The sequence below is a fragment of the Microcebus murinus genome, chromosome 11 (assembly GCF_040939455.1).
Source record: "Microcebus murinus isolate Inina chromosome 11, M.murinus_Inina_mat1.0, whole genome shotgun sequence".
NCBI lineage: Eukaryota > Metazoa > Chordata > Mammalia > Primates > Cheirogaleidae > Microcebus > Microcebus murinus.
Genome location: NC_134114.1, coordinates 36,977,653 through 37,005,476, shown reverse-complemented (window position 1 = coordinate 37,005,476; position 27,824 = coordinate 36,977,653). Strand labels below are relative to the sequence as shown.

The window sequence follows — 27,824 nt, the reverse complement described above, 5'->3', positions numbered from 1 at the left end:
GTGAGCCCTTCACTGACTACTTGATTCACAAAACAGCCCATTCAATAGCTTCCCTAAGAATGGAAGTTTCTAGTGTGTTTATGTGGGTGGGTGGGGCAACATGAAAACTTCATGCCATGGATGGGAACAATTCCTTTAGATTAATAGAAATAAACACTAACTTCATGTTTTACGCCCCTGACTGTGAGTGGCTGATTGATGTATGTTCAACTGCCTATAAGACATCATTTATTTTCATCTTTCTCATAAAGAATATGTCTTTATTTGAAAACAAGGACATTTGCTTTGTTTCTGCTGGCTTATTTATTTCCTTTAAGAATTGAAAATGTGCTCAGTGTTCACAGATATATACTGAGTCCCAAGGAGATAAATTTTAGATTTAGCATGTAAAATAGGTAAAATATTTTAAGTACTAACTCGGAGCCAGACGTGTTATAAAAAAAATGTCAATAATCTCCATAAATTTGGAAAAAACAAAACAAAACAAAATCGAAAACCCTAGTAGGTTGGAACTTAGTTTGCAGGTGAGGAAACTGCAGTAAATCATCCAAATAATCAGCATTAGAGGTACTGAACCCAGGTGGTCTAGTTCCAGAGCCTTTACCCTTAGCCACCACTTAATACTGTCTCCATCATATGTTGTCCTGAATTTAAGGAGTTTTTGTGACTCAGTTTCTGTTTAGTGATACATTTTAAATTAAGCTTCCTTAATTTATCAAAATTATAAGCTCACTTGTAATTATTAATTACCAATTTTATTCTCTAAGAGAACCTCACATTATCATATTACGTCATAACCACAACTACTATTACCGTGAAGACATCTTACAATTAGGCATCTCCTTAGAGGAACATTATTTAAAGATATAAGAATCATCTGGAAAATATGATTGCTAAGTAGGCATTCGTTTATATTCAAAGCTATTGTTGAGAGGCTCTGATCAGTGTTTTCTAAATATACAGGAAAAGATCAGCCCTTCTCCATTCTTCCAACAAAGGCTTCGAAACTGAAGCTAAGACCAATCAGGGCAGAAATACATTCAACAGTGCTTCTCTTAACATCTACTCAAGTGATGATCTCTCCTGCCCAAGCCAATCATAGCCAGTGGAGACAAATAGATGAATATGAGGGTGTAGGGTTGCTGGACATCCAGATAAATTTGAATTTCAGATAAAGAACACATAAATTTTTAGGATAAGTATGTTCCATTCACTGCTTTGAATAATTTTTTAGAATAAGTATGTCTCATTTACTGTTTTCCCCCAATTCTCCCCTCACCAAATCTGGCAACCCTAGGAAGGTAGAACAGAAGTACTTGCTATATGTTTTATATTTTTAACATTTGTTTACCTCCAAATTTAGATTTTCTCCTACCTTAGGAGATTAAAAAACCCCCTGGTGGACCTTGTTCTTTTTAATTAAATTTTTATGGTATCCCCTCTTAGCATTTGGTGCCCAACAGGAAATCTGGATATATTTGTTAGCTGATCCTTCTTTTCCTCTTTTGTGCTTGAAGTGTGACAGCCAGACTGGAAAACAATGTTTAGGCTAAGGACAAGTGTGTGTTGGAAGTTGGGAGGTACAACATCATCTTCCTTTTCCCTGGCTTCCTTTCCCTTCCAGAACCAAATGTCAGCTGGGGAAAAGCAGAGATAAGAGACAGATGTAAGTGGCCTGAGGTGACCCCAGGAAGACCTGAATATGTTGAGGCCAAGCACTCCCGGAGTTTCCTGTATTTCCATGACGCTTTAGTATGATTATCAAATTCCTTGCTGAGACATTCCCAGGCTGAAAATTTAGAGATCAACTGACTTTGAGTATTTAAATAAACCACTATTTAAAATCCACCAATAGGACTGTTGGTAGATTTTGTTCTTGTTGGGGAATCTTTGGGGAATCAGATACCCATTCCAATATCAGAAATCCATGAGCAAACTGAAGTCAAATTATTCAGGAAAAAAGTCAAGTAAAAGGAAATGTAATTTTGTATCAATTATTTAGCTAATTTATATGATTAGGTCATTTTTTTTTCCTAGGGAGATATGAAGCTTGAAAGGGATGCAGTCTGTTTTCCTAACAGATTGGCATCTCTGCTGCCATGAGAAATATTAAAGGTTAAAAATCCATTGTGACTCAAAAGACTGAGGCTACCCAGAAGTGACAACAGTCCTGTGGGGCTGCATGAAATAGTGACACGACATCTCTGGAGTCAGACCCAGGCTTAGAACCACCTTTGTGTCTTCCAGTGAGTGGCTAAGCTGGGATCTGAACAAAGCCAGTCTGACTGCAGGATGCTAACACCAGCACAGCGAACCAGTGCCCCTACCAGTACAGTGGGTGGCCTTGGCATGGTATTTAGTAAATGTTAATTCTCTTACTTCCACTGTTTTAAAATGGGTAGTGGATATTTTCTTTTGTTTTGGCTGCCCAGCATCCACCAACTCTTTCTGGCTGGGGAAGGAGATAGAATTTCAAGGCACATAGGAGATGGGGATGGTAAGAGTAGATACAGGATAAGAGTAAAGAATAGTCCCTCATCCTGCCTCTCGGTCCACAGAATGTGGACAAGTGACCTTTGGGTGGCCAACCTGACATTCCCCCTCATTAGAATTTATTCTCAGAAGCTCTGGTTGAGCTTTAAGTTCAGTGGATTGGTGACGGTTGTCTGGGTATGGCGATTCCATCAGCTGCATTGCCCTACACAGATGATTCCCTGTAGCAGGGTTTTGAGTGTGTCTTCCTCTCTCTGTTCCTATCTGAGCCACCTTATCTCCTTTTGAAAAATTTCTTTGTTGTTTACATGACCAAATTTGGCTTCTGTTGTTTGCAAGTGACTTAGAAATTGTAAGAAAATTGTGGCTTATGACTTATGTATGGCTGAAACACCCAGGTAAAGAAAGTTGAGCTGTGCAGGAATGATATTCAAATAATAATTAACAATTACCACAGGAATTAGGATATTTAAGTGAATGAAAAGATAATACCTACCATCTAACCTAATAATTAACATTAATTTTACTTGATTAGATGTTTAATGACGGGTTATGCCAGATATAGAGCCAGCCTCAGCCTCAGGGGGTTGCATGAGAATCATGTAGGCAGAGTCAGGACCTCTTAGAGGAGGATGGCTGTCAGCATTCTCGGTGTGTACTCAGCCAAATCCTTAAGGAGACTACTGTTTTGGCAGAGATCTCACAACTGAAATGCGCTTATCTGTACTCCTCCTCATTTACTTGTATCAGTCATAAAAGTGGGGTTTTCACCTAAAATCCTCTGTGCCTTGATGTGTAACATGCATATGTATCTGACTATAAAGAAATATCTCTGTACCATATATGATTTCTACAGTCTTGTTCTGGCTTATATCATTCTTACATCATAAGCTTCAAGGAGTAGGAAATGGGTTCTGCACTTTTTATAGCCCCCATCCCATTGTATCTAGCAACACATAGGCATATAAAAGGCATCAATAGATATTCACAAATTGATCGACACTAGTACTAATTGTGAATTTGTGATAGTAATTTTAAAATGCATAATGGTATAGACAAATCCACAATGAAGCATTAAAGCTAAACAAATACATTCCTCTCATCAACTTTTTATTAATAAGTTATTTCTTCAGCAATGTCTATATTTCAATCCTTTTTCTAAAAAAAATTTTTTTTCCACTCCTTTTCTTAACCAGACAGCTGATTGGTATTGTCATCACAGGACACATCAAAGCTGAATGGTCTACTAAGCGACAACAATCCATGGTTTAACCTGGGGAGCTTTGTAAGTGTTCAGAGGCCTGGGCTTCTTTTCCAAATATTCTGACATGTTTTGAGATATGGCTTAGGCATCAGTATGATTTAAAAACTCCCTAGGTTATTGGTGCTGCCTGGCTGAGAAACCACTGGCCAAATAGAGCATTCCAGTAAAAGTAAAGACCTGTGTTTTCTCATTGCCTATTTCTTTGGAAGAGCAAGCAAAGTTGATAGAGGAGTAAAATAACAAGAAGAAAAGTGGCAGGACTATGCAACTTGGCATGCCATTGGAATGTGGCAAACTATTAAAAAACATTTGTAAACCTCAAGATTTTCTTGCAGCTATTGACAAAGTGGTTTAAACAATGTTTCTTCTCCCACCCCCAATGCTCAAGTTTAAAGGCCCCCAACAACTTCGAAAATATGGGACTATTTGGCAAAGAATTCCAAATGAATGACCCTGAGCTCTGGAATTTGCTCCTTCTAGCAGGCTGCTCTTTTCAGCAGTCAGCCAAACCCCAAATCTGGCAGCTTTTAAAATATGGTGCAAAATAGATTCTTTTTAAACCTGAGAGGCACGAAAGATTTATTTTGCTGGAAAGACATGATTGTAAAAATAACAAGCAATTATTGTCACTGCACCAAGTAGAATCAGAGACCTGCAAAAGAGACTATTAAGGTCCACCCTTCTTTCCTCATTCTACAAACGAAACCAAGCCATAAGAAGATGACATGATTTCAAGTGGCAGGGTCTGGGCACATCCTGATCTCATGATTCACAGGTCAGTTATCATATAATGTCCTCTAAAAATGACGCAGATGATTTCTTCTTTGTGTCATAGTTGGTTATTCACAGATACAATGTTCTTGCAAATGCTAATAGTATAATCTTTGGTAACTGTAGCAAATAGTATTTAAATATTTTGTAATTTTTGGTGTGTGGCATCCTTTCCATGGTCCTAAATATAAAATCTGGTTGTGTGACCTTCTTGATCCTCACAATTTAAGTTTCTAATTCATCTAGAAGGATACATGTGAACCTCTGCGTGAAACGCAAATCTAAGAGCTTTAAATCCACAACAAACCATAACAGACCTTGACCTTCTCCACATTTCCTGATATGGGGTGAATAAGCCTATTTCCTATTATATTTATTCGGACTTAGACAAAGTATAGGAGTCAGAGATTAGGGTGAAAATGATTCTCAGGAACATAAGAACAATTCTAGCACTTATTAATCTCTATTAAGTTCTAGGCAAGGAGTTAGGCCCAGAGTGAGAAATTTTCTATGGTGATAACAGACTCATTTTCTTGAACATATATATTTAATGAGGCAGATAGTTAATTTTGTCTTAGTTCTTCCTACTTCCCCACATTCCACATGTTATTCTATTTCCTTTCACTTCAGGCTGAGAATACCATTGAGAAACATGGGGTCAGAGAACTATTCCCAGAGTTCATTCCTCCTCATAAAATAGTGTTCTTTTCTCCCAACTGCAGAAAATTTCCTTTCCTTTTACCACACCCAATCCATGTTGGCCACTTAGTGAAATGTACAGTTTAAGAGAGAAGTTGTTATTGTTTGCTAAGGGTGTTTTCTGGAATTTTACCACCAAGGATAAAATAATGAATAAGGAGATAGGAAAGACCCCAGTGAGTCTTTCCACTGTACAGCCTCAGGGCCTTCCTTGGCCTAAGCTAGCTCCCTGTCACTTCTTTGTTCCTGACCGCAGGCACCCCGGGCATTTCTCTTTCCGAAGTGGCTGCCACCACCCACTCAATCATGGACAACCTTTCTTCCAAGGATGGCTGTGGAGATAGAATGTCCCAACCTCCCTTGTCTCCATCTCCTTCTTTGCTGTCCAGAAAACAAACAAGCTAAGCATCCTTTTCTGGTTTAACCATCTGGTAGTTAGTCATGAGAGAGAAACAGAGAGGAGACAACAAAAACATGGATACTACGAAGAAGGTTCCAGAATCTTTCAAAGTCCTTTGGTCATGGTCCCTGATCAGTATTTCTGATTCTACTTATACTTTTTTCATTTATTTCTGAGGGTAGAAGGTAATGTAATCTCCTTTCTTTATGATGTCTCTTCTCAGGCTTGTTGATTCCATTGCAAATATTTAACATTTAGAGAAATTAGGGATTACAGGGAGCAAGATGTCCCTGTAATGTTACCAAAGTAAAGTTGAGTTTTAAAAAAGGAATGCTCTCAGGTCCCTTTGACTCAACTCTCTAACAAATAAAGGAAGATTAATGTGGGCTTCTGGAATTTATCACTGACAGCACCTCCTCACTGAAGCCAGGCTGAGCTAAGATGACCCCCTCACCCACCCCAAGCTTCTATGTTCTGGAGCCAGATTGTATTTCCATGACTACTTAGCTACCATTTGTTCTCCATCCTAGACTGGGTTTTCCTGGAAGTAAAGGACTATAATCTTCTCCCTCCACCTTGGATTGCTGGGATCTAGCAGTGTTTGTCACATAGTAGGTACTTAATAAATGTTTTTCAGAATGAAATTGTTCTCAAAATAAAGATAGGCAGAGTCTGTCTAGCAGAAGATAAAATACTCCTCTAAAGAATGGACAACCAGACTTCAAGGTTGGGTTTGAGTCTCAGTGAAATTGCTCAGAGAGAAAATGTCTTGCCACAAGATGAAGAATAATTTGATAAATAAGGAGGGTTTAAGGCATTTTTAAATCCCACATTGCTCCTTGTTGCCCTACTCCCAATATGTCTTGTCAATATGCCTTGGTGACAAGAAAATGGGTAAGAAATTGGAATGGAATGGAGCAAACAAAAATGTGGACCCTGTGAAAAACTGTTGTGTGACTTTGAGGAAGTTACCAACCCTCTCTGGGCCGTAGTTTATACCTGTATCATGAAGTGAGTGGGTCCGATGATATGCAAAGTTCCTTACAGTTGTAACCTTTTAGGATTCTAAGTGATCCAAAGCCATGTACTGCAATGTATTTTAATTTTCCTCTCCTCAACCTCATCAAAAAATAAATAAAAAATGACTTCTACCATTGCCAACAACCCACTTGGGGCAGAAAAATAAACTATAAATTATGGTCACCAGATCAAATGAACTGAAACACAGATTAAAATATGTTATCTATCCACAGAGCAATTTTTCACAATGGTGTCAAACAAAAAGTTCTAGTCAATGTTTATACTAAGACTTGATGAAAAATTCCAGACATAAAACTTCTGGAACTTAGACTTGAACTCAGAAGGACCTCCCACCTCTGAATAAATTTTACAACTAAAATCTACTGGGACTCTTTCCACTTAACCAGAATTCATCCTTCAACAATTATTTGAATTTTGTTACTGAGACAATTATGATATAGTAAAACTCGGCTGTCTGGAACTGTCATGCGAGGTATGACAGCTAAAGATTTTATAAGTACCACTGTCTTTTAATAATTTTGGGTGAAAATCATTTTAAAAGACATTACATTTCCTTAACTTCTTTAACAGAACACACTGAATGTAATTCAATCTTTCCCTCAATATGAATACCAGTCACTATAACACAGAAATATCCTAAGCCCTAGACTTGTTTCTTTTGAGGGTGCTTTAGAATTCACCCGAGCTGTCAGCTGTCACTTCTGACTGCTGTCACTTCTCTGTGTCAGCTTGGCCACTTGTGGTCATGTCTCCCTGATATTTAAATTTGCTGATTAAAGGCAGGGAAAAGTGTCTTAATTCATCTTTGCACACCCAAGGGGAGCATAGTTCTGGCTACTTAAGGTGTTTAGAAAATAAATATTTGTTGAAATAGTTTAAGAATTAACATAATAGGCTGAAATTTTAAAAAAGTTTGCTAAAACTCTAAAACTAGGTGTGAAATAATAATAAACATTATCCATGTTGGGTAAAGACTTGAGGGAATTGCTGTAATACATCCATTTGCAACATTTTCTCAATACTTTCTAATTCTTCACTATGATCTATATAGAGTGCCAGAGGATTGAGTTCCTGATTTTTCATGAGATGACTAAATAATAGAAGTAGATAAATAAAAACACATAAAATGGTTGCCTAAACTTTGAGTAATTATATAAAATTTAATGTCATCAATTTATCTTTATTTTTAGGCACATATTTGACCTACACCAAACAGAAATTGAGAAATGACATTAGCATTCTTAGGTATTTTAGGGAGTTAACTGAGGGGGCAACTCATCACAACTACCAGCTATGATTTGGGGCAAATTATTAATATCCTTTAATTTCAGTTTTTTTTCATCTGAAAATAATAAAAACAAAACCCTTCTAATAGAGTTTTTTTTTGTTTTGTTTTTTGTTTTTTTTTGAGACAGAGTCTCACTTTGTTGCCCAGGCTAGAGTGAGTGCCGTGGCGTCAGCGTAGCTCACAGCAACCTCAAACTCCTGGGCTCGAGTGATCCTTCTGCCTCAGCCTCCCAGGTAGCTGGGACTACAGGCATGCACCACCATGTCCGGCTAATTTTTTTTATATATATATCAGTTGGCCAATTAATTTCTTTCTATTTATAGTAGAGACGGGGTCTCGCTCTTGCTCAGGCTGGTTTTGAACTCCTGACCTGGAGCAATCCGTCCGCCTCGGCCTCCCAAGAGCTAGGATTACAGGCGTGAGCCACAGCGCCCGGCCTCTAATAGAGTTTTGAAAGAATTAATGCATTGTAAAGCCCTTACCACAGGACCTGGCACTAAATAAGCATACAGTTACTTTCATTATAATAGGTTGTCTGTTCCTGGATTGGGGACAATGGTACCAAACCTGGGCATAGCCAGGTAATGTAATTGCCAAAATATTTTTCTCTTGTATTTGCTACTTGGCAGATATTGCCTCTGCCTCAGTATCAGCTGGTTTGGAACCAAATGTGGCACCCAAATAGAAATAAGCTCTAAGTTGTCTAAATCTCTGACATTATAGAAAACAGGCATTTCCACTGAACTAGCATTCTAAAGAATGGGCTTTTATTATGGACAATTTTAGGAAATGAAAGAAAGAGAATTTAAAAGAAAACTGGTAATCCAAGTCCTTACGATTTATCATAAATGTTATAATCCTTAGCAACTGGAAAACCTTCCCATATCAATGCAAATTATAGAATTAAAATATTCACTGTAAAAAGCAAAAATGATAGCCTCAGCCTCAAGTTAGTATGCACACAAAGGTAGATTGTCCTCATTAGTTTCCCCTCAACTTGAATTAATAAATTCACAATATCCCAATTTCTTACCCAGTGTTATTTTTTGTAACACAATATAATAATATCTCTATTTCTTTAAAATGGATAAACTAAATGCTGCAAAATAAATAGGCTGTCTTACAAACTATACTTGGAAATTTAGAGAATGCTCTAAAATGTAGGTGATACTATATGAAACATTACTAAAAAGAATTCTTGCTATATAATGAAAAATAATGAATGAGATCTTATCATCTCCACTTCTGTTTAACCAATATCTTTTCCCAATGTTTTTTAATGGCCTTTCTAACATAAATATCTCTCTACTGAACTTGGTCAATTCTTTTTTCTCTTCTAAGTAAAGTTTATCTGCTACTTGACTACATTAACTCCTCAGATTGTTCTCCTTGTTAAATTCCACAAGACTATTATTATAGCCTTTATTTTCCAACATCTTAGCTGCATTATTGACTTTTGAACCTTTTCTTAAAAAGGCATCATTGATACACAACAATATTATACTTGCATTTTAACTCCTTTAGAAATCATTTTGGCTTTTTAGTAACATATTTGTACTATATTTCTAAATTGACAATTCATGAGAGGTACACAATGCATTAAGAAAATCTTGAATAAAAAAAAGAAAATCTTGAATAGCAATTTTCTAAAATACTACATCTCTTAGACTACATTAACCTAATCACAGCACAAAGTTTAAATATACTGACATCAATGTGAAGAAAATCATTTTATTGTGCATTTTAAAAACTTTATCTGAAATAATGATTCTTTTTTAAATTGCTCAACTCTTCACTTTAGTTGCTCTCCAGTAGTAACTGGAAAACTCATTTACTTAAAAATGATATAACAGCAAATTGTGGGTTGACCAAAATCAATGTTGAAAACAAATACTTTTGAATTCCTAAGAAAGATGTGACTAAAACTGCAAAAATGACGCCACATTTCACACTGCTGTGGTTCTGCAGGGAATAAAAGGGGATGTGAAATGAATGTCTGGTGAGGGAAATGAGAAATACCATGTTACGACAGAACAAGGGAGCACAAGGGCTAAAGGGTTGGCCTGAATGAGATATAGTTTGCTAATTCCTGCACTGTAGGCATCCTGAAAAAATCTTTTACTAAATTCAATCACCACCCCATAATACATGTTTTTAGTTACATTTTTAAAGTTACATCTAAAAAAAATGGCTGGTTTGAGAAGACCTTACAAAGTTGACATTTGAGCAAAATCCTGAAAGGATTAATAGAGTATGTAGAAATCTGGTGGGGAGGCAGCCCAGATATCCCAGTCACTTCAAACCAAAGATTCAAAGCTGAACTTACTGTTTTTCCTTCTAAATCAGCTTCTCTTCCTATATTTCCTATCTCTTTGAATTGTGCCATTCATCTCTCCCACCACTCAAGAAAGAAATCTGAGATTTACCTTTAGACTATACTTTTCCATAACTCTGAACAACAATCTGCACCCCAAGTCCTTTTGATTCTTTCTCTTTATACCTCATAATGACTTCCTTTAGCTAATATTGGAAGAACATCATTACTGCTTTTGTTTAGGCCATCGTCATTTTTCTCTCAGATTTTTCTAATATGCATTTTCTTAACTGGTTTTCCTGCCTCCAATCTTGTTTCCTCGCATCCATCCTGATGCTGCTAAATAATATTTGTGAAATGCAAAGTTTATCATGCCATTCTCCTGCTTATAAACTTTGCAGTTGTTTCTCATTATGGTCAAACCCAAACTCCTTATTGTGGTATGGAGGGTCTTAGGTGATTAGCACGCTTGCCCTCGCCTTTCCACTTGACCTCTCTAGGTTTCTTCTCTCCATTTTAGGCAAATTTACTGGCCCTTGCTCTATAAAGTTCCTTCTAAAAGTGACCCTTTTCAACACTGTGTCCTTTTACACAGTTTGTACAAATTACTTGTAACAATGATTGGATCAAAGAAGGCATTAAAAATATGGATGAAATTAAATGTATATATTACTGGTATAGTATAAATATGGACCCCCCCCCTCCTGTCTAAGCTCTGGCTCCAGGCAGGAGGGTTCCTCCCTCTCTTAATGCTCAGAAACATCTTAGAAACTCCTCTTCAACTTGTAACTCAACATATTCTGATATTAAACACAAATAATCAGTCTTACATGTTTGGAAAATCATATGATTAAAAGGACAATAAAACCTAACCTTTCACAACTAAGAACTGATATTATGGGGGGATTCATGTATATACCATTTCCTCTATGTACTTGTTTTTTAGCAACAAAGAAAATTTCAGTTCCAGAATATATGAGCTGCAGAAATTATTAGCCACTTCTATTAAAGTTAATTTGAAGTTGAGTGAATCAGTCCTAGGAGCTTAAAAAGGAATCTAAAGTTAGTAATAGAAAATAAGTAAAAATAAAGAAAAATTAGCTTTACAAAACTACTCCAGTAGCATCTGGGAGGAGATTCAACTTGTTTATAAGGGAGTAATGAAAATGAAATCCAGGATCAACAATCCAGCCATAAAATCAACAAAGTATTTAACATATAAATGGGAGACCAAGAATAGAAAATATAATTTGATAAGTGTATCTACAGCAAAATAAAATAATTTGCAAGGTTCTCATTATGAGTCTAGTGGAGGCAGGAAACCTGTTTTCAACAAGCTACCTGATGGGAAATGAAAATTTACAGTACAGCAGTACAATAGAGGTTAAGATGTTATTAATAGTATTTCATCACATATTTCTTAGCATTAATAAATAGCAGTTGGAATTAGACTACTATATATGATTTCCAAAGGCTCATTCATTTTATTTTATAGATAATAGTTAAAAATAATTTGAATTTATTTGTTCTGATTATTATTCTGATATTTCTACCTATGACTGACTGTGTAAGAGTTACACTCTTGATAACAATATAAAATGCAAACTTTGCAAAAATAGAAATTAAAGATTTTTTAAATGAAATATTTTATACACATAAAAAGAGGCTTTTATTTAGAGAGGTTTTATAGATAGTTTAGTATGGCCAGTTAACTCTCTTGAAAGACCTTAAAACTCAAATCTCTTTTACTCTCTAGATGGTGAGCCCAGCCAGAGACTTACCAGCACAGGGAGAAAAAGCCACTGCTTTTATTAGATTTTATTATGCACAGCAATCACCTGGAGATGTTGGCACAAGGAGATTCTTACTCAGTAGGTCTGCAGTAGGTCCCTGGATTCTAGTTTCTAAAAACCTCTCAGGGACATTGGTGGTCCATGGACCATATGTTTGAATAGCAAGATCTGAATCAGTGGTTCTCAGCCTTGGTATCTATTGGAATCAAATGGATACCTTAAAAAAAAAAAACAGCATTTCTAGGGGTGAAAGGTCATTTAGTTTGGGCTGCAGTCTGGGTATTGAGAGCTTTAAGAGCTTCCAAGGTGAGGCTAACATGCTGCTAAACTTGAGAACCAATAACCCAAAATGTATTTGTTAGATTTATTAGGCTTCATTTCAGTAATGCATAGATTATGAGTAACTCATGTCCAAAAATCTCCAAATTCTTATTGAAACTATAATTCATTATCTATTAGGTTCTAATTTTAAGAATCTAATAGATGAATGAAATAATGAAATGACTTCATTTCTATATTCCCTGTTAAATTATTTAATAACATCTTTTAATATTTTAAAGTTATTCATGGAATCATGGAATTATAATGAAATGACAATCTGAATTATTTTTAGATTAGGAAGTAAATATATAAAAATATAAATATATAATTTTAAATTATATGGAAGTGTCAGTTCCCAACCACATATAAAAAGGTTCAAACTAGTTAGAAAGTCTATAAAAAATCCCCAATCTATTACACCATGAGGAAGGACCACTGACACAGATAAGTTCTAAAACTTTAGTATCCCTACTTGAATAGCCATTTCTGATCCAGGAGTTACAAAATGAATGATCATTCTTTATAAGATCTTTCCTAATAATTTTGCTAAATTGAGGTTTATAAAAAAAGGTCAAGGTGCAATTCCATTCCTAAGGCTACCACCCTTTTAGAAATGCACATCAAAAATAGTGAATAAAAAGAATATTTTAAACTCCAAGGTACTTGCAGAAATTCCATAGTTATAGTAAAGAATATTGGCATACAAGTCAGCTGCCACATACTAGTGATGTGACTTAAACTTTCTCAGCAGGCTTTTTAACACCTAAAATAGTCCAATAAGAATCTCATAGCACGGACTAATGCCACATACAAATATAAGATAGTATTAAATATAACTTTGACAAGTCAAAAATAAATAAACAAAAAATAGTGTGGCAATGTTTCAGTGCAAAGAACTGAAGTTCAGATTGAGGACTACTCCAGCGTTGCCACTAATTAGCCATATAACAGGCAAATCACATACCTTAGTCTCATTTTAAAAATAAAAAGGCCTCAAAGAGATTATCTTGAGAACCTGTAGCAATCAAAGCTTTATTATCTGAAAATAACTGATTAAGTGGTCCTCTAAAGCAAATGACTAATTCTAATGAAAAACCACCAAGAATTTATTTTTAACATTAGTTTACCAAGTCTCTTAAGAAAAATATTATTTTAAACTTGTCTTCAACTCTACTAATTGCTATCATTTAAAATAGCAAAAACACTTAAATTCAAAAGAAAAGATGGAGTGTGGGGGGAGGTGGGAAGGAAAAGGGTTATTAAATGTAAGAACACCAGGCAAAATTAAAATAAAGCAATGTAAACTGAGGATACTGAGATAGTAAAAAGCTCTTTCTAAGCAAAAGTATTTAAAAGCACGCAGTGTGAGATTTGATCTATCCCAAACAATATACTGTATAGGCATTCTTATTACACATTGTTCTAAGTACTACAAATAACTCATAATTCCCATATAAAATTATTCTAATTAATAAGGATGTTAGTACAGAGAGATTATTTCCTTTTATTTTTTAGTTTGAATACATGTCCTGCCAACGACAAAATACCTAGTGTGGCCAAATACATAAGAAATCCCTGTGTCAATCAAAAAGTGCCACTCTTGCAGCTTTCTGTCACAAGGGTGCTGAGAAGTGTACTGTAACAATGATGGAGTGAGACACAGGTTGTCTCAATTTTCAGTTTCCGTCATTAATCCTCTTCAGAACTGGAATCATCCTCTTGGTCAGAGAGTTCAGGGACAGGGAATCGGAGAATGGCAGCTACCCCAGTCAGTTGGCTAAGCTGTTCCCCAGATACATGAAGACTAGAGAATATCCTAACCGTGCCTGCATTCTCTTTCACACTGTCCACCAGCCTCACATACCGGCTCCGTGTGGCTACATCCTGGTGCCTGAAGAGCTCATCACTGATGAGCAATGTGTCAATTGCCATGGCTTCATTGGCCTTCTCCACCTGCTTGAGTCCATAGAAAGCACGGTCAGGTTCATGTTGTAACATTTTATAGAAGTCATCCAAGGCTTTTACTTCCCCAGCAGCTTTAGTGTCTGAAAGGCGGCTAGCTACAGTAGGGTCACAAAGAGCCTCTTTCAGGGAGTACTTGTGTCCAGAGGAGGCATGTACCTAAAATTACAATTATAAAAGTTAGACAAACAGATCTCTCAGAACACCCATTAATCAGCCCACAATAACCTAAAGCTAAAAAGCACTAATAAGGCTTTATATGTTTAAGGATTTAAGTGGAGTTTACTATATAAATTTGCCAGATATTTAACAGTCCTATTTTCATTTCATTATCTCACTTAAAATTCCAGCCATATAAATACATTCTCCTCTTATTTTTCCAAGTTCTAAAACTTTACGAGTAGTTTATACCATTCCCTCTGCCCATCCTTAATTATCCCTCGATAAGATTGTTTTACCTGAAGAAATTTGGACCGGTTTTCCAGAAGCACTTTGTTATCAGTCTTCACTGCTTGTTGAAACATGTAGTCGCAGAACTGCTCCCTCACAAATCCTGGGCTTGCCACCAGGATGCACTTTACAATATCAAAGTGTATGTGGCGCTGGATGGCCTGGACCACCTGTTCATAGAACCGCTCCAAGGCCCGGTCATGCTGGGAGCAGTTGCCTTTCCGTTTCCTAGGGATGTTCACCTCCACCTTGGCCCGAGTGAGGGTCATGCTAGGAGTGACTAAGCAGATATGGGCGAGGCCTTCCTGCATGACCACAGCCGCCACATCAGCGCTCCAGGCTGGGTCACAGGCCTGCTCGATGCGCTCCAGAACCACACTGTCCCACTGTTTCTTGGCCAGGGTAAACTGGCGGTTGGGCTCCAGCTCGATGGTGTGGTAAGCCCCCATCTTGACATACTCATTCTCTTGGATGTTGGTCCCCTTGACCCGCAGCTGGCAGGCCTGAGAGTCGAAGTCGATGGCTTCCACGCAGAGAGTGAGCGTAGTGCGCACCCGGTTGCTCCCCACGCTGCCTGTGGAGGACTCTGTCTGCACCTTGCGGATAGTGGAGGCGCGCAAGCTGTCGCCCACCTGCACCAGATTGTAAGTGTGCCACATGTCCTCAGGCTCCTCCGGGACCAGGGTCACCTGGCCCGCATTGTCCTTCTCAATGTCCTTCCTCACAAGCTTCATGTCCTTGGCAGGGGCTCACTGACAGAACAAGAAGGACCAAAGGGGTCCCCACCTGGGAAGGGGCACGAAGGAGGAAGGGAATGTAGGCCGGGAAGGGGGCGGGGCCCGGTTTCTACAGGCACTTGCCAAGCGGGGAAGGAAATACTTCTGCTGCGACTCATGCGGCCACGGGGAGCACTCGCGCTAGCCCTCTAGCCCTTCCTTCCTCAGAGTCCCGAGATACCGCAGCGAACACCTTACCCTTCGCGGTTCCCGCTGCCGGCACCGGAGCAAAAAGCCGCCGCAATGACGGCGCATGCGCAAGCCGCGCCCCGCCTCCCGACGCACGTTGTACGTCCCCAGCGGAGAGGAGGGGCCGCCGTTTTCGCGCGCGCAGGCGTACTAAGCGGAAAGGCGCTGGGAACGAATAAACTCTAGAGAAGGTGCGCGGGTTTTTTGGTGACAAGTCCTCTATTTTAATGCTGAACTTGAACTTCCTAAGTTTTCTCTTCCATCCTGTTTGTGAAAACTCTGGGGAGTATGTGAGTGCAAATATTTTTTTTTTAGCTGGATGCAGTTGCCACTCTGCTCCTCCTCCCTCTGGGTAAATTAATAATGTATCTAAAAGTTAAAGGAGCTCTCAAAAGTGCAGATTTGTTCCCAGAGGTCCAAACTGTGCTCGGTTTTGCTCCGGCCTTGTCCGCACTCAGACGCTACAAGCCTGTTGGAGCTGGTATTTCCAGAAGAGTTTTTTTTTAAGAACTGTGGGTCACGTTCTGTCTGGGCTCTGAGCAACGTGCCCAGCTGTTTTCTGCACTTAGTTACCGTGTCTGCACGATCTAATTAACCCAGATGTTAAAGCACGGGCCCCAGAGAGAGAAGAAACTATGTGTGGAATTTACCCCTGGGTGGACTTCTCAGTTGCTTGACCTGATGTCCTGGGAATCGTAGAATCCGAAGCAATCTCAGCTTTCCCTTGCTCAGTAGCCTGTGAAATGTTTAGGGTGGGGGTTGGGTCGCAGTCGCTTAAGGCCCCGTCTTCACTGCCAAAGCTAAGCTAAAAGTTGAGGGAGGCTGTGACTGACCCGATTAAGTAGCTACAGAATTTATTTTAAAAACTTAACATTTTTTATTGGGGAGTGGAAGTTGAGAAGTGGGATTGCCTCTTAAAAAGACGGCTGAATCGCAAAAAAATGAAAATAAAAATAAATTTTCTTGGAAGTTAAGATAGGGTGGAGCGCCAAGGAATCCTGCACACGAATCTTCTAGTTATCTGTCCTATCTTATCCTGTGTGAGTTTGAAAGCTGAGTTCACCACCCTGAATGGGTGAGGCAGGGATGAAAGGAAGAAATCTGACTTTGTCACAAGCTTGATAATTTTAACTGAAGTCTCAATTATCTTTCTCAGAGATTGTCAAGGTACAGAAAGGTCCTCTACAAGCAGAAAGTCCAAATTAGAACCGTCCCAGGTAGAACCACTATTGTTTTTTTTTTTTTGTCTCTCTCTTTACCTTCCTCCATCCCTCTTCCTCCCCACCTCCCAATCATACTGAGTGCCCTCACAAAGTTCCTTAACTCACTTTGCAGCCTTCCAATTCCAAGAGAACACAGCAACGTTTCACTAAGCAAAGAACTGGTCACGCTGAAGCCCGAAGGTGGTTTGCCTTTCCAAAGGACACTGTATCTTTTTAAAAAGATCTTGTTAACTCAAAATTCCTAATTGGTAGAGTGAAAGTGTACATATGTGTGTGTATGTGAGAGAGAGAAAGAGGGAGAGAGATAATTTTGAGCTGGGGACTTTGAAGTGCTCTTGATCACCTTTCTAAGTCCAATTCATCTCTTTCCATACATAGTCTGCCAAAGATTAAAAGCCACAAAATCATAGCGGTAGGCACTCAGTAGGATCTGAGCAAAAGGTTTTTATTGAAGAGCTGTCACTTATTGAATATTCATCAATAAATACTTTCCTCCCCATAAGGTAAATATTTGTTATACTCATTTTATGGAAGAAAATGAATTATGGGGAAGTTAAATGTTTTCAATATCAGGACTACATTCAAATTCAGACCTACTTAACTCCATACCTCTCCTATTACCACTACCACCATATTATATATTATGGATGCTTGTAATCATCTCTGCAACTGCAAATTATGTGCAGTTATCTACTCACACTTCCCTCAACTGTCACTGTTAACAGTTAAACCAAACCCCACAGCTCAGAAACCAACCTGGAGGATTTGAAAGGGACTAGTCCCTTCCCTGCTCTTTTATCACCTCTTAAAATCATTATATTCTTTTCCACATCAGTTTTTCTTCTGCCCAGCCTAGGTCATCATAAAATCTTTGCGAAAGATCTACTTTTCGACTTTAGAAAAAAATATACATATATTTGTTTCTGCATTCGAAGCCTGTGGAAAACTCATATTGACTCTTAATTCCATGGTTAATTTTTTTATCATTTTTTTAAAGCCATGAGTCAAACCACTTTGGACTTTTTAAATATCATTGTGCTTCCGTGATTGAACATACTACAAAATCATAGAATTACTATTTGATCTGAAACATCTGCAAGAGTTGGAACTCTTGTGTTTTTTATTTATTAGTAACTTGAGCTTATTGTTGAATGATCAGTGATCAGATATTTTCTCCCAGATTATGTGTTGTGGTTTAGTATTTCTAGACCAATCATTATACTTTTATTTGGAATTATTTGGGGGTTTCTATTCCCTATTAATTAAAATCCCAAATCCCTAGCATTCACACCTCAGTGCTCTAGCCTTACAAACTATTCCACCTACCCCTCAGGTCACCCTATATTCCACCTTGAGTGTAACCTTTGTTTTCTATACATATTAAGAACTTTCAGCTTGCTGCCTTAGCTCATACTGTTCTTGCTATTTAAAATGTCACTTCCTTTCATCCCTGCTTCCATAAATCCTACATACTTTAAGGGCCAGCTTAAATGTTATCTCAAACTTGAAAACATGTATTATATTAATTGGAATACATATCTTTTCTTTCTTATTGAAATCTGGATGGATTCATCCTTGTACCTCTTCATTGTCCCTTGAAAGGTCCCTTGCACCTAGTAAGCACTCATGAATGATAAGCTAGGTGGGTCAAATGTAAAGTATGGCAGCTACTTTAACATTATTATGGATACCTCTTAAGGCACTTACATTGTTGACTGTAGTTCACTTAATTTATAATAAAAATAGTAGTTTTAAAACTGCTATGGTTATATTTTCACTATTTTCCAAATTAAACAGAATCATGAGGAAAAGGCCATGGTTTAGCTCTGTTGCAAATAGAAATTTTTAAATTACTAACTTTAATTATATTTATTTTTTCTATAATGTCTCATTTATACTAATCTCTGTAGAAGAAAAAAAGAGTCAATATTGTTACCTCCAAAAGCTTTTAATTTGCTTCTTTTGAGACATTTCCCCTAACCTCCATTAACCCCAGTGTTTTAAATTCTATATTGTAAATGAGATTATTTGTCCTGCTTCTCTCATTTGACAGTCCTTATGAGGTTCTAAGGAAATTATACTACTTGATACATTGTAGTGCTCTAAGAATGCCTGGCTTGAAGCTAAAAATCTGGATCAGACAAAGCAAGAGACAAGGGTTCACTTTAACATGATCATGATTATTTGGCCTTGGAAACATAACTGATTTGAAACAGTTGACTGACAGATAATCTGTTAGGTACATTTATTTATTTCAGCACCTTCTTTCCAGGGAAACCTTAGGTCAGCCCTACTGAATGAAATGGTTCATGTGCCACATTGGCAAATTGGATTACAATCTTTCCTATTATAATAATATGTTAGAAATAGTTTGTATGACAATAGCAGGGATTTGAGGGTTCTGAAGGGTAGAAATCTTGTTTGAATAACTTGTGCTTAGCACAGAGACCCTTAAAAATAGTAGGGGATGTATAAATTTTCATGTTTCCATCTCGTATTTTATTTTTTTTTGCAAGACTTACTTTCTTGCAGCACAAACCTGATCTTTTTCCTCCTCTGCTTAAAGCACCTTAGAAACCCCTCCCATCATTGCTTCTCTTATCTCTTCCAGACTCTGGTGCTCCTTGTTTATCTTTGTGTTCTTGGAACACAGCACAAGAAGTAGTAAATAATCACATTTACTTTATGAAAGAATGAGTGGTTATCAGTTTTCCTTTAACTCAGAGTTTTTAACTTGGCTATCACTGACATCCTAAAATTAGGAAATCACATTCTGTTGTATAATGTTAATAAAAAATAAAATTAAAAAGGACAATTATTCTTAAGGCCAGTTTCTACAAATCTATTCCAATTTTTGAGATATCTATGCTTAGCTAAGAAAACGGTGATTTTAAATACATTTTAACTGAGGAAAAGTTCTTAAAGTGTCTTAAAGTAATGCATAAAGACAATTACTTTTATTATACATGGTTTAGAAAGTGAACTTTACAGAATAAGTAGCCAGATCTCTGATTATGAACATCTAGTGATATATGTGATCATTCATTTAGAGAGAATGTACAAACCTCAGATTGTACAAAGGCTCCCATGTGACCTTCACAAGTAAAGATAAGTGGATGACTGGGAGGATATTCAGCTAATACAGGCAAAAGGGTAAAAGGTAAAAGGGAAAGTTTCGGGGTTTTTAAAGGAACTTGTTGTACTCACTATCTAAATTTCCTGTGATTCAAAGGCTTATTTGCAGTTGTCACAAAACAATACAAAAGTTCTTACCAAATAAAATCCTATAAACAAAAGTGTGTGTTTCTATTTCCCTGTATCCCTATATGGTATAAGATAATTTTACCAAAAATATTACAATAAAATGTATAACTCAAATATTTTTAAGGGATAGTCCAATACCCATGTATTTTCAGACTATAGTATTTGGCAAACTAAAAGTGTAGCTAACAAAATAATTTTGAAAGTACATTTAATTTGTGTTAAGAGTATGTGATTTATAATAAAATGTAAAATATCTTAACCATTTGATGTTCTAATATGATTTAGGTGCTCTATTCAAATTTAAGAATTTGCATTTATTTCAGATCTCATATAATTAACAGAAAAAGTATAAGTCTTCATTCCTTTTGATATTTGAATTACAATGATTTTTTTTATTAATTCAGATTTCTCACTTATCTCATTTAGAGGGATCTTCTGTTGGGATAAAACAGAATTAATGTTTTGCACATAAAGTGAATTCTTAACACTAACCAGAGTATGCATTTTAATTTCCTTTTAAAACTTTGTTGACTTTTTAATCTTCCTTTTAAATTATAGAAAAAAGTTAGAATAAAATTAGGCTCCTTCATATACATATAGTCCTTTGCTCACCAATAAGAGGATAGAAAGCTAAGAGTTTCCCAAAAGTAGAATCATTAATTATGCGTAACTGGAGATTCTTTGATTATTTTATTATCATGTTTCTCCTGAGGCTTCCTTCTAAAGGTACAGTATTCAAAGGAAGCTCTGTTTTGGGAATCTGGTGAGGCTGCTGGTGCCAGAGGAACAATTATCCCGAGTCAGATATATGCTTGGCTCTGGAAGAGAGTAACAGAGGAACAATATTGATATCTTTCTATCTAGAAGGGATGTCAGACATTAGGCTCTTTGAAATCTTATGATATATCAATAGTTTTTAAAGTCCCAAGAAATGTGATAGAAAATTGCCATGTAGCTATATTGTATATTATTGATTATAATTTTCAGATGCCCATTTCCCCATATTTCAACACCTCTGGAACTAGGATGAATCTAATAATCTAGCAATAATAATTGTATTGGTGGGGCTTGTCTTTCTTAGTGGTGTATAGAATAATGAGGCATCTTTCAATTGCTAATGTATTTCATTCAATTAGATATAAATATTCCAGGTGGGGGATATAATTAAAGGGGACAATATGATCCCTTAAGCATTTTATGAGTCTGTCTATAGTCTATTCTTTTTATGATTCATTCAATAAACAAGTGCGTATTACTCCTAGGTGCTAAAGTTAATAAACAAAACCCTGCCCTCACAGAGCATATAGCATGTGGGGAAGACAATCAGATATTTAATTATAATATCATATGCTACATTATATTATAGAAGCAAAGGTGCTGGGGCACACATTTCCCTGGGGGAGGGTCCAGTCTACTGGGGGGGTGTCTTTTGGAAATCACATTCATGTGGGGACATAAAAATGAGTAGCAGTGAGAGTGACTACTAATCCAAAGACCCCGAGGAGACTTCAGAGGAGCTGGCACCATACAGGAGCTGAAAGAAGCCCAATAATCTTGAGGATAGGAATATGTGCAGTCATTTGCATCTCTTGACACTCTACTGTACTGCTTTGAGAGTGAATACAATTCTCTAGTCATAGACTACTCTGAATAGGCAATCTATTCTGACTTTAGCACTGTAGCAACAATTCCAAAATATCTTTCATCTCAGTTTTTTAACATGAATTCAAGTACAATATTTTGTATTTTATAAAACAGAAGAGAAGTACAGGTAAAGAATAGCATTTTGGTCCCCAATTTTTATGAATATATTTTAAACATGAACAACTTTATTCTACTAAAATATTTTAAGAGGCATATGGAAATTTGGTAAGTTCTAAATCTAGTGAGAAGTTTGTTGAGTTGGAGAAACAAGTAAAAGGAGCACCCATCTACTGAAGTAAGATCAACAGTGATAAGCTGAGGCCCAAGAGTTCATGCTTCCAAATAGCTAGTTAGCATCATGATAGCAGGGAAGAAAAGTAGGTAAACTAGTTTAGCAGATATATATAATTGTTACCCTCATTGCCTCTTTACTATACAAACAGAAATCCTATGAATTCATTGCTGCCTTTATAGACATCATGATGACTAAGAAAATTTTCACAATCTTCAGTAATTCTGGATAATACATTGTGTGCCATCCGATGTCATTTCTGTGTTTTGGCTGACTTCCTCCCTATATTCAAAAAGCTCCCATCTCCTCACTGGACTTAGTTTTGAATAGGAAATCTTGCTTGTGAAAAAAGTCACAAAAGAGGACCCGTATTTCTAGGCCAACCAAAATGTTTCTAGGGAGGAGAGATATAATTCAATTAGGAGCAATTCTATATTTATATTCTTAATAACCAAAGGTAGTCATCTTATTTGAGTTACACTTAATGTAAGGTATTATCTAATTTCACCATACATCTAAAAATCATGGTGATAACAGACTAACTTTCATCACTAATTAGGTCTTTATCCAAGTCTTTTAGACAATTACGTTTGGATTTCACATTTAGAGGGGTGAGCAAGAGAGCAATCGACTTATATTTAGGCAGCCTGTATGTCATATTATTTCAGAACATGAAATTTGAAGACAGAGATCTGAATTGAGTAAATTTGTCATTTACTAGTTGTGCAACATTGGACAAATGAGATTAACCTCTTAGTACTGTACTTTGATTTGTTTTTCTGAAATATGGATAATAGTTACATATTTTTATTATTTTAGATTAAAATGAAATAATAAATGCAAAGTTATTGGCACAGGGCCTTACACATAGTATGTTTCAGCATTAAGTTGTGCTAATTATTCCTGGTTATTAACTGTTTTGGCCTTTGTTCTCTAGGAGGTTGGATCTTGCCATTTGGGCATGGCCAATGGGAGGGCTGGGCAAGACATTAGAGGGTGGGAGGTATGGGGATGGATATTTATTTCCCTTACCCCTTCCCTGTTGGACTTCAATTTTGGCACTAACAAAATTCCTCTATTTACGGTCACGACTCTGGTCCAACAGCACCTGCCACCACCACCAACGATAGCTAGAGTTCACAGTCAACTACTAATAACACTGCCACCTCTTCGGGGCTAGGAATGGTCACGGTTTTTCTTCTCACTGTTGCTTTAGGTGCTTTGTTCCCACTGTTGCTTGTCTAAGTGTTCCACAGTCTTTTCTCATTCCTTTAAGGTCTCTGTAAACTTCCCCTTTATGCAATTTTCTTCAGTTAAATCCTTTATATGTGCCACCAGTTTATGCTGGGGCTTTGACATACATAAAAGAACAATACAGACTTTATTTGGACTTAAGGAAGAACATCTTTCTTGACAAATCATTTTACTAAATGTTAGAGGAAGTTAATACAAGAAGTTCTAATTCTAATGAGAAGTTTATTGGGATGGGGACAGTTTGTTGTGCTGATGTAAACCCAGCTTTGAAAGCTGTAGAAACTTTGTTTATATGGCAGCGGGTGGTGGGAAGGAAGGGTGGAGTTATTTTCTAGACACAGAAAACAACAAGATCATATCTACAATGGCAAAATGAGAATGAGGGTTATGGAGAAAGTAAGGATATGGGTTTGGCTGTAATAGGCAGTTTATGTGTAAGGGTTGTGGTAGGCAGAATAACTGTCTCCCAGAGATGTCCACGTCCTAATTCCTGAAACCTGTAAATATGTTACCTTAGTTGGCACAAGGGCCTTGGCATATGTAATTAAATTAAGAATCTTGCAATGAGGAGATTATTCTGGTGGGCCCCTTGTAATCACAGAGGGATCCTTAGGGAGGCAGGCAATAGGGCAGAGTCAGAGGAGATGTGACGATTAAGCAGAGTCAGAGAGAAAGATCTGAAGAACTCTTCTGGTTTTGAAGATGGAGACAGGGGCCACAAGCCATGGAATGTAGGTACCCTGTAGGAGGTGGAAAAGCAGGGAAACTGATTCTCCCCTAGAGCTTCCAGAAGAAATGCAGCCCTGGTGACACTATGGTTTTAGTCCAGTGAAACTTTTGACCTACATAACTATAAAATAGTAAATTTATGTTGTTTTAAGCTGGTAAATCCAAGGCAATTTATTACAACAGCAATAGGAAACTGACATAGGGGTAGCTGGAGATAGAGAGAGGTGCTGAATTAGGGCAGTCAGTTGAGAATTTTGGATTTTATCTTAAAGATAACTAAAAAACACCAACGATTTTTGACTAAAACCTCAGATATAACGAAAACGGTGTACTGGGAGGGTGGATTCAATGTTGGGTTCAGATTGGAGACACGAAGATGAGCTTTACAGTATTGTGCATGGATTGTTAGCGTGATGAGACCTCAGATTAGGTATGAACTCTAAGAATTGATGAGAAGTTTCCAAATATGAAAGAGATTGGTAAGAAAGAGCTGACACAGTATGATGACTGATGAGGAAATTAGCAAAGGAAGAAGTAAAATTTTAGATTCTTAATATTGTGTTGTGAAATGGGCATAAATATAGAACAGTTGAAGAGCTTGTTGATTCTGAAACAATCACTTTTTTAAATTCTAAATTTCAATAGAATTGAATTATACACACTTACACATGGAATCTGAATATTATAATTTAGAATTATTTAGCATTATTTTCTTTCAAGTCCCTTCTTGGATTCAGCAAGGCATCATATTCCACCAACATATATATGAAATTGTAACTTGTTAACATCTGTTATTTTAAGTTTCATTATGTGTTTTTAGAGGATATGCAACCCTCATTTGATCATTTCTGCACTAGAGACTGCTTATTTGGTAAAATGAAAAAGGTACAACTTGATTAGTTAGTAAATTACTATATTCAGATTTTGCACAAAACCAACAATAAAATGCAAACAACCCTCAAAAATTTGAGTTGAAGTGGAATCATAGGTCAAATATGTGTGAAGGGTAGTGACAGTAGCTGGTAAGTTAAACCACTCACTGGCTGTAATGCTGTTTTGCAGTTACCACTGTTTGGATTACTGGACATTTCCTGAATAGTGGAAAATGTCTGGATGGAAAGCCAGTGGCTCATTATTAACTGTCTTTACACCACCTCAGTATGAATAAAGCTCAGCCTGCTAGTAATCCATTTCTAAGTGATCTTCATAAAAGTTAACAATGCTTGGCCATCTAAGGCAGGACTAAACTGGCTGGTTCTCCTCTGTTTTAAATGGTAAAGATACTCAATTAACTAGTAGTAATAAGTATGCCAGCAGTGAAAATACTGAACAGTTTAATATCAATGATATGCTAAAGCCAACCATTAATTAAACCATTAATCAGGTGATTTTCTATCATACAGCTTCTATCAATAAGCTTTCACCCATCTGCCTTCTGTTTTTCACCATTTCAACTCGCCCCCATCAGTAACTGGTAAAAAAGATCTGACCATAGGTAAAATCATTGCGGAAATCTTAGAAAATGCTCTAATTCAACTTTTTTTTTTTTACTAAATTGGATATAACTTTGCCTTGCTACTGTGTTTTTTAAGTCCCCTCCTTAAAAAAATACATATTTATACACAAGTAACAATACTATATTTTGTATCTTAAAAAAAATCCACACCCTGATATTTACAGAGTAAATGTTCACCGTTCCTTCCTAAATTTCAAAATGTTCCTCCTCTTGGGTACTGATATAGCGATATCATTTAGGGACAAGCAGCAGTTTTCCTTTACATCCCTCTTTTCTTGTTTCATAGCAGAAAAGACTGAATTACTAGACAGCAAGAAAAGGCAATAACGTCCACTCTTAAACAACCAGAGTGCAGGAGCTTTGCACATAAATCAGGTGACTTATAGTTATCACTCCTAACTCCCGCAAAAAAAGGGGAGGAGGGCCATTTAGCAAAGTCCTAAAATACAATGTATATTGTAAAAATCAAAACAAAACAAACTTTAATTTGAAGAGTCAATTCTCCCGTATAGAGTTTTCAGCACTGCCTCACTCCTCACTCTTGGGGTGGAGGGGTTCCAAGTGACACCAAAGCTAATCCCTGCCAGAGCCCGAACGCGAAACTCTTTCCTGTACACTAAGCGGGCCGGACGAGCCGGAGTGCCCGAACGCGGACGGGCGCTCCGTCCTCGCCCGTGGACCGCGGCTCTGTGTCCCTCCCGCCCTCGCCAAGCCCCGAGCCCACGCGCGCAGGAGATGCTCGGAGAAGAGCGGAGTCGCTCACCGGTGAGGAGCCCGCAGCAGGCGACAGCGACCCCTGGGCTGGCGCGGCGCCGGGGGGCCATGGCCGGGGCGGCCGCAGCCCCGGGGGCGCGCTGGTGCGGAGGCAGGACCTGGCGGGACCCCGCGCGGACGCTGCGCGCTCGGCCACTCCGCCGCGGTGCTCGGTCCGTGGCCCAGGAGCGGGAGAGGACTGATTTCCTGTGTTTCCGTCGAGTGCCTCTAAATTCGCTCCACGCTTTTCACATCCCAGACGGATTGCCACATCGCCCGCCCCTTCGCGCTCTCGGTCTCTGAAATCCCACTGGCAGCCTCCCAGGCTGTGTCCGAGACATGGACAAATAAAGCCAGCTTCGCGGGCCCGTGTTTAGGCTAAAGTCCACGGGCTGCAAAGCAAACCTTAAAGGGACATCTGCCTTTCATTTAGAGGGTGATCCCGCTCTCCGTGCCAAATCCCTAAGGTGGTAGGAAGGCGGGCGAGGGCTGGACCTTCGGGAGGGTGTCGCCAGCTCGCTGGCTCCGCCTTCGCACCCCTCACCGCTCCCGGTCTGGGCAGGAAGGGCGCTCTGGCAGTGCCCTGTCCGGGCTCCTCCGCCCTTAAGAGGAGGCTGCTTTCCCGGCGGTCCGGCTGCTCGGAGAGGACCAGACGGTCGGTGGAAGTGTGCGCACCCTTGACCTTCACCGTGAAGTCGTCTCGCACTGGAAGGGGCGTCCTCACCGCCCCAACACGCCCCACTGAGGGCTTTGCTTTCGTTTATAGGGTTTGCTTCCTTTATGGTGATTCGTGATTAGAAGGTGGTCGCAGATGAGCTCTTCTTTGGCAAGACTATGATAAGGGGGGAAAGGGAGAAACAAGACTGGGAGGAAAAAAGTAAGAGGAAGAAAGAGACAAATGAAAGAGGGAAGCAGGAGGAAAACAAGGGAGGGAGGAAAGCAGTCTCCTTAGAAATGGAATGTGTGTGGGCTATTTTGTTTAAGCTGAATTAGAATGTTTGTACACTGGGAATTGAATCTGATGAACTTGGGGAATTGCTTCGTTTTTTTTTTTTTCTTGCCACAGACTTTTATGAGTAAAACTGCATTAAGTTGTGTTCATGTTACTCCTCTCTGATGGACTGGGGACAGAAGTACTTAGGAGTTTGCAATGGTTTCTTTGCCTGGTGAGTTGAACAGCCTCGCTAAGTCAAAAGCCAGATTCCAGATTCACATCTTAGCTTCAAAGAAGACTTGATATTTTCCTATTTTTTTTTAATTTTTTTTAAGAGGCGGGGTCTCTCTGTGTTGTCCATGCTGGACTGTGCTCACTGTAACCTTCAACTCTCACTGGGGGTAGGGAACAATTGCAGGTAGCATGCCCTAGAGCAAGCACGTCATGGAATGCA

The 27,824-nt window shown here is 38.1% G+C and overlaps 2 protein-coding genes across 3 annotated transcripts in view; both read right to left on the bottom strand.

Annotated features, from left to right (window-relative positions):
• Positions 1-26,580, bottom strand: part of ITGA1 (integrin subunit alpha 1) — a 153,897-nt gene extending 127,317 nt beyond the window's left edge. The window contains exon 1 of the mRNA XM_012740408.3: positions 26,447-26,580. Within this exon, the coding sequence (XP_012595862.2) occupies positions 26,447-26,507 (61 nt within the window). The 5' untranslated portion in view covers positions 26,508-26,580. The remainder of the gene's footprint in view (positions 1-26,446) is intronic.
• PELO (pelota mRNA surveillance and ribosome rescue factor) lies at positions 13,869-26,547 on the bottom strand. Of its 2 annotated transcripts, none has more exons than XM_076008016.1 (3): positions 26,447-26,547; positions 14,805-15,582; positions 13,869-14,505 (listed from the first exon to the last, which is right to left on the bottom strand). In XM_076008016.1, the coding sequence occupies exons 2-3, from the start codon at positions 15,528-15,530 to the stop codon at positions 14,074-14,076; spliced, it is 1,158 nt and encodes a 385-aa protein (XP_075864131.1). In that variant the 5' UTR covers positions 15,531-15,582; positions 26,447-26,547; the 3' UTR covers positions 13,869-14,073. The 2 variants fall into 2 exon arrangements, with proteins under 2 accessions (XP_075864131.1, XP_075864132.1); XM_076008017.1 differs by lacking the exon at positions 26,447-26,547 and adding an exon at positions 16,412-20,464.
• Positions 26,581-27,824: the final 1,244 nt, after the last annotated feature.

Bases quoted from the DNA above. Each gene is read 5' to 3' on its own strand.
- PELO (XM_076008016.1), bottom strand. From the start codon at position 15,530: ATGAAGCTTGTGAGGAAGGACATTGAGAAGGACAATGCGGGCCAGGTG. The intron at 14,506-14,804 runs GTAAAACAATCT...TTGTAATTTTAG, and splicing joins ACCGGTCCAAATTTCTTCAG to GTACATGCCTCCTCTGGACA.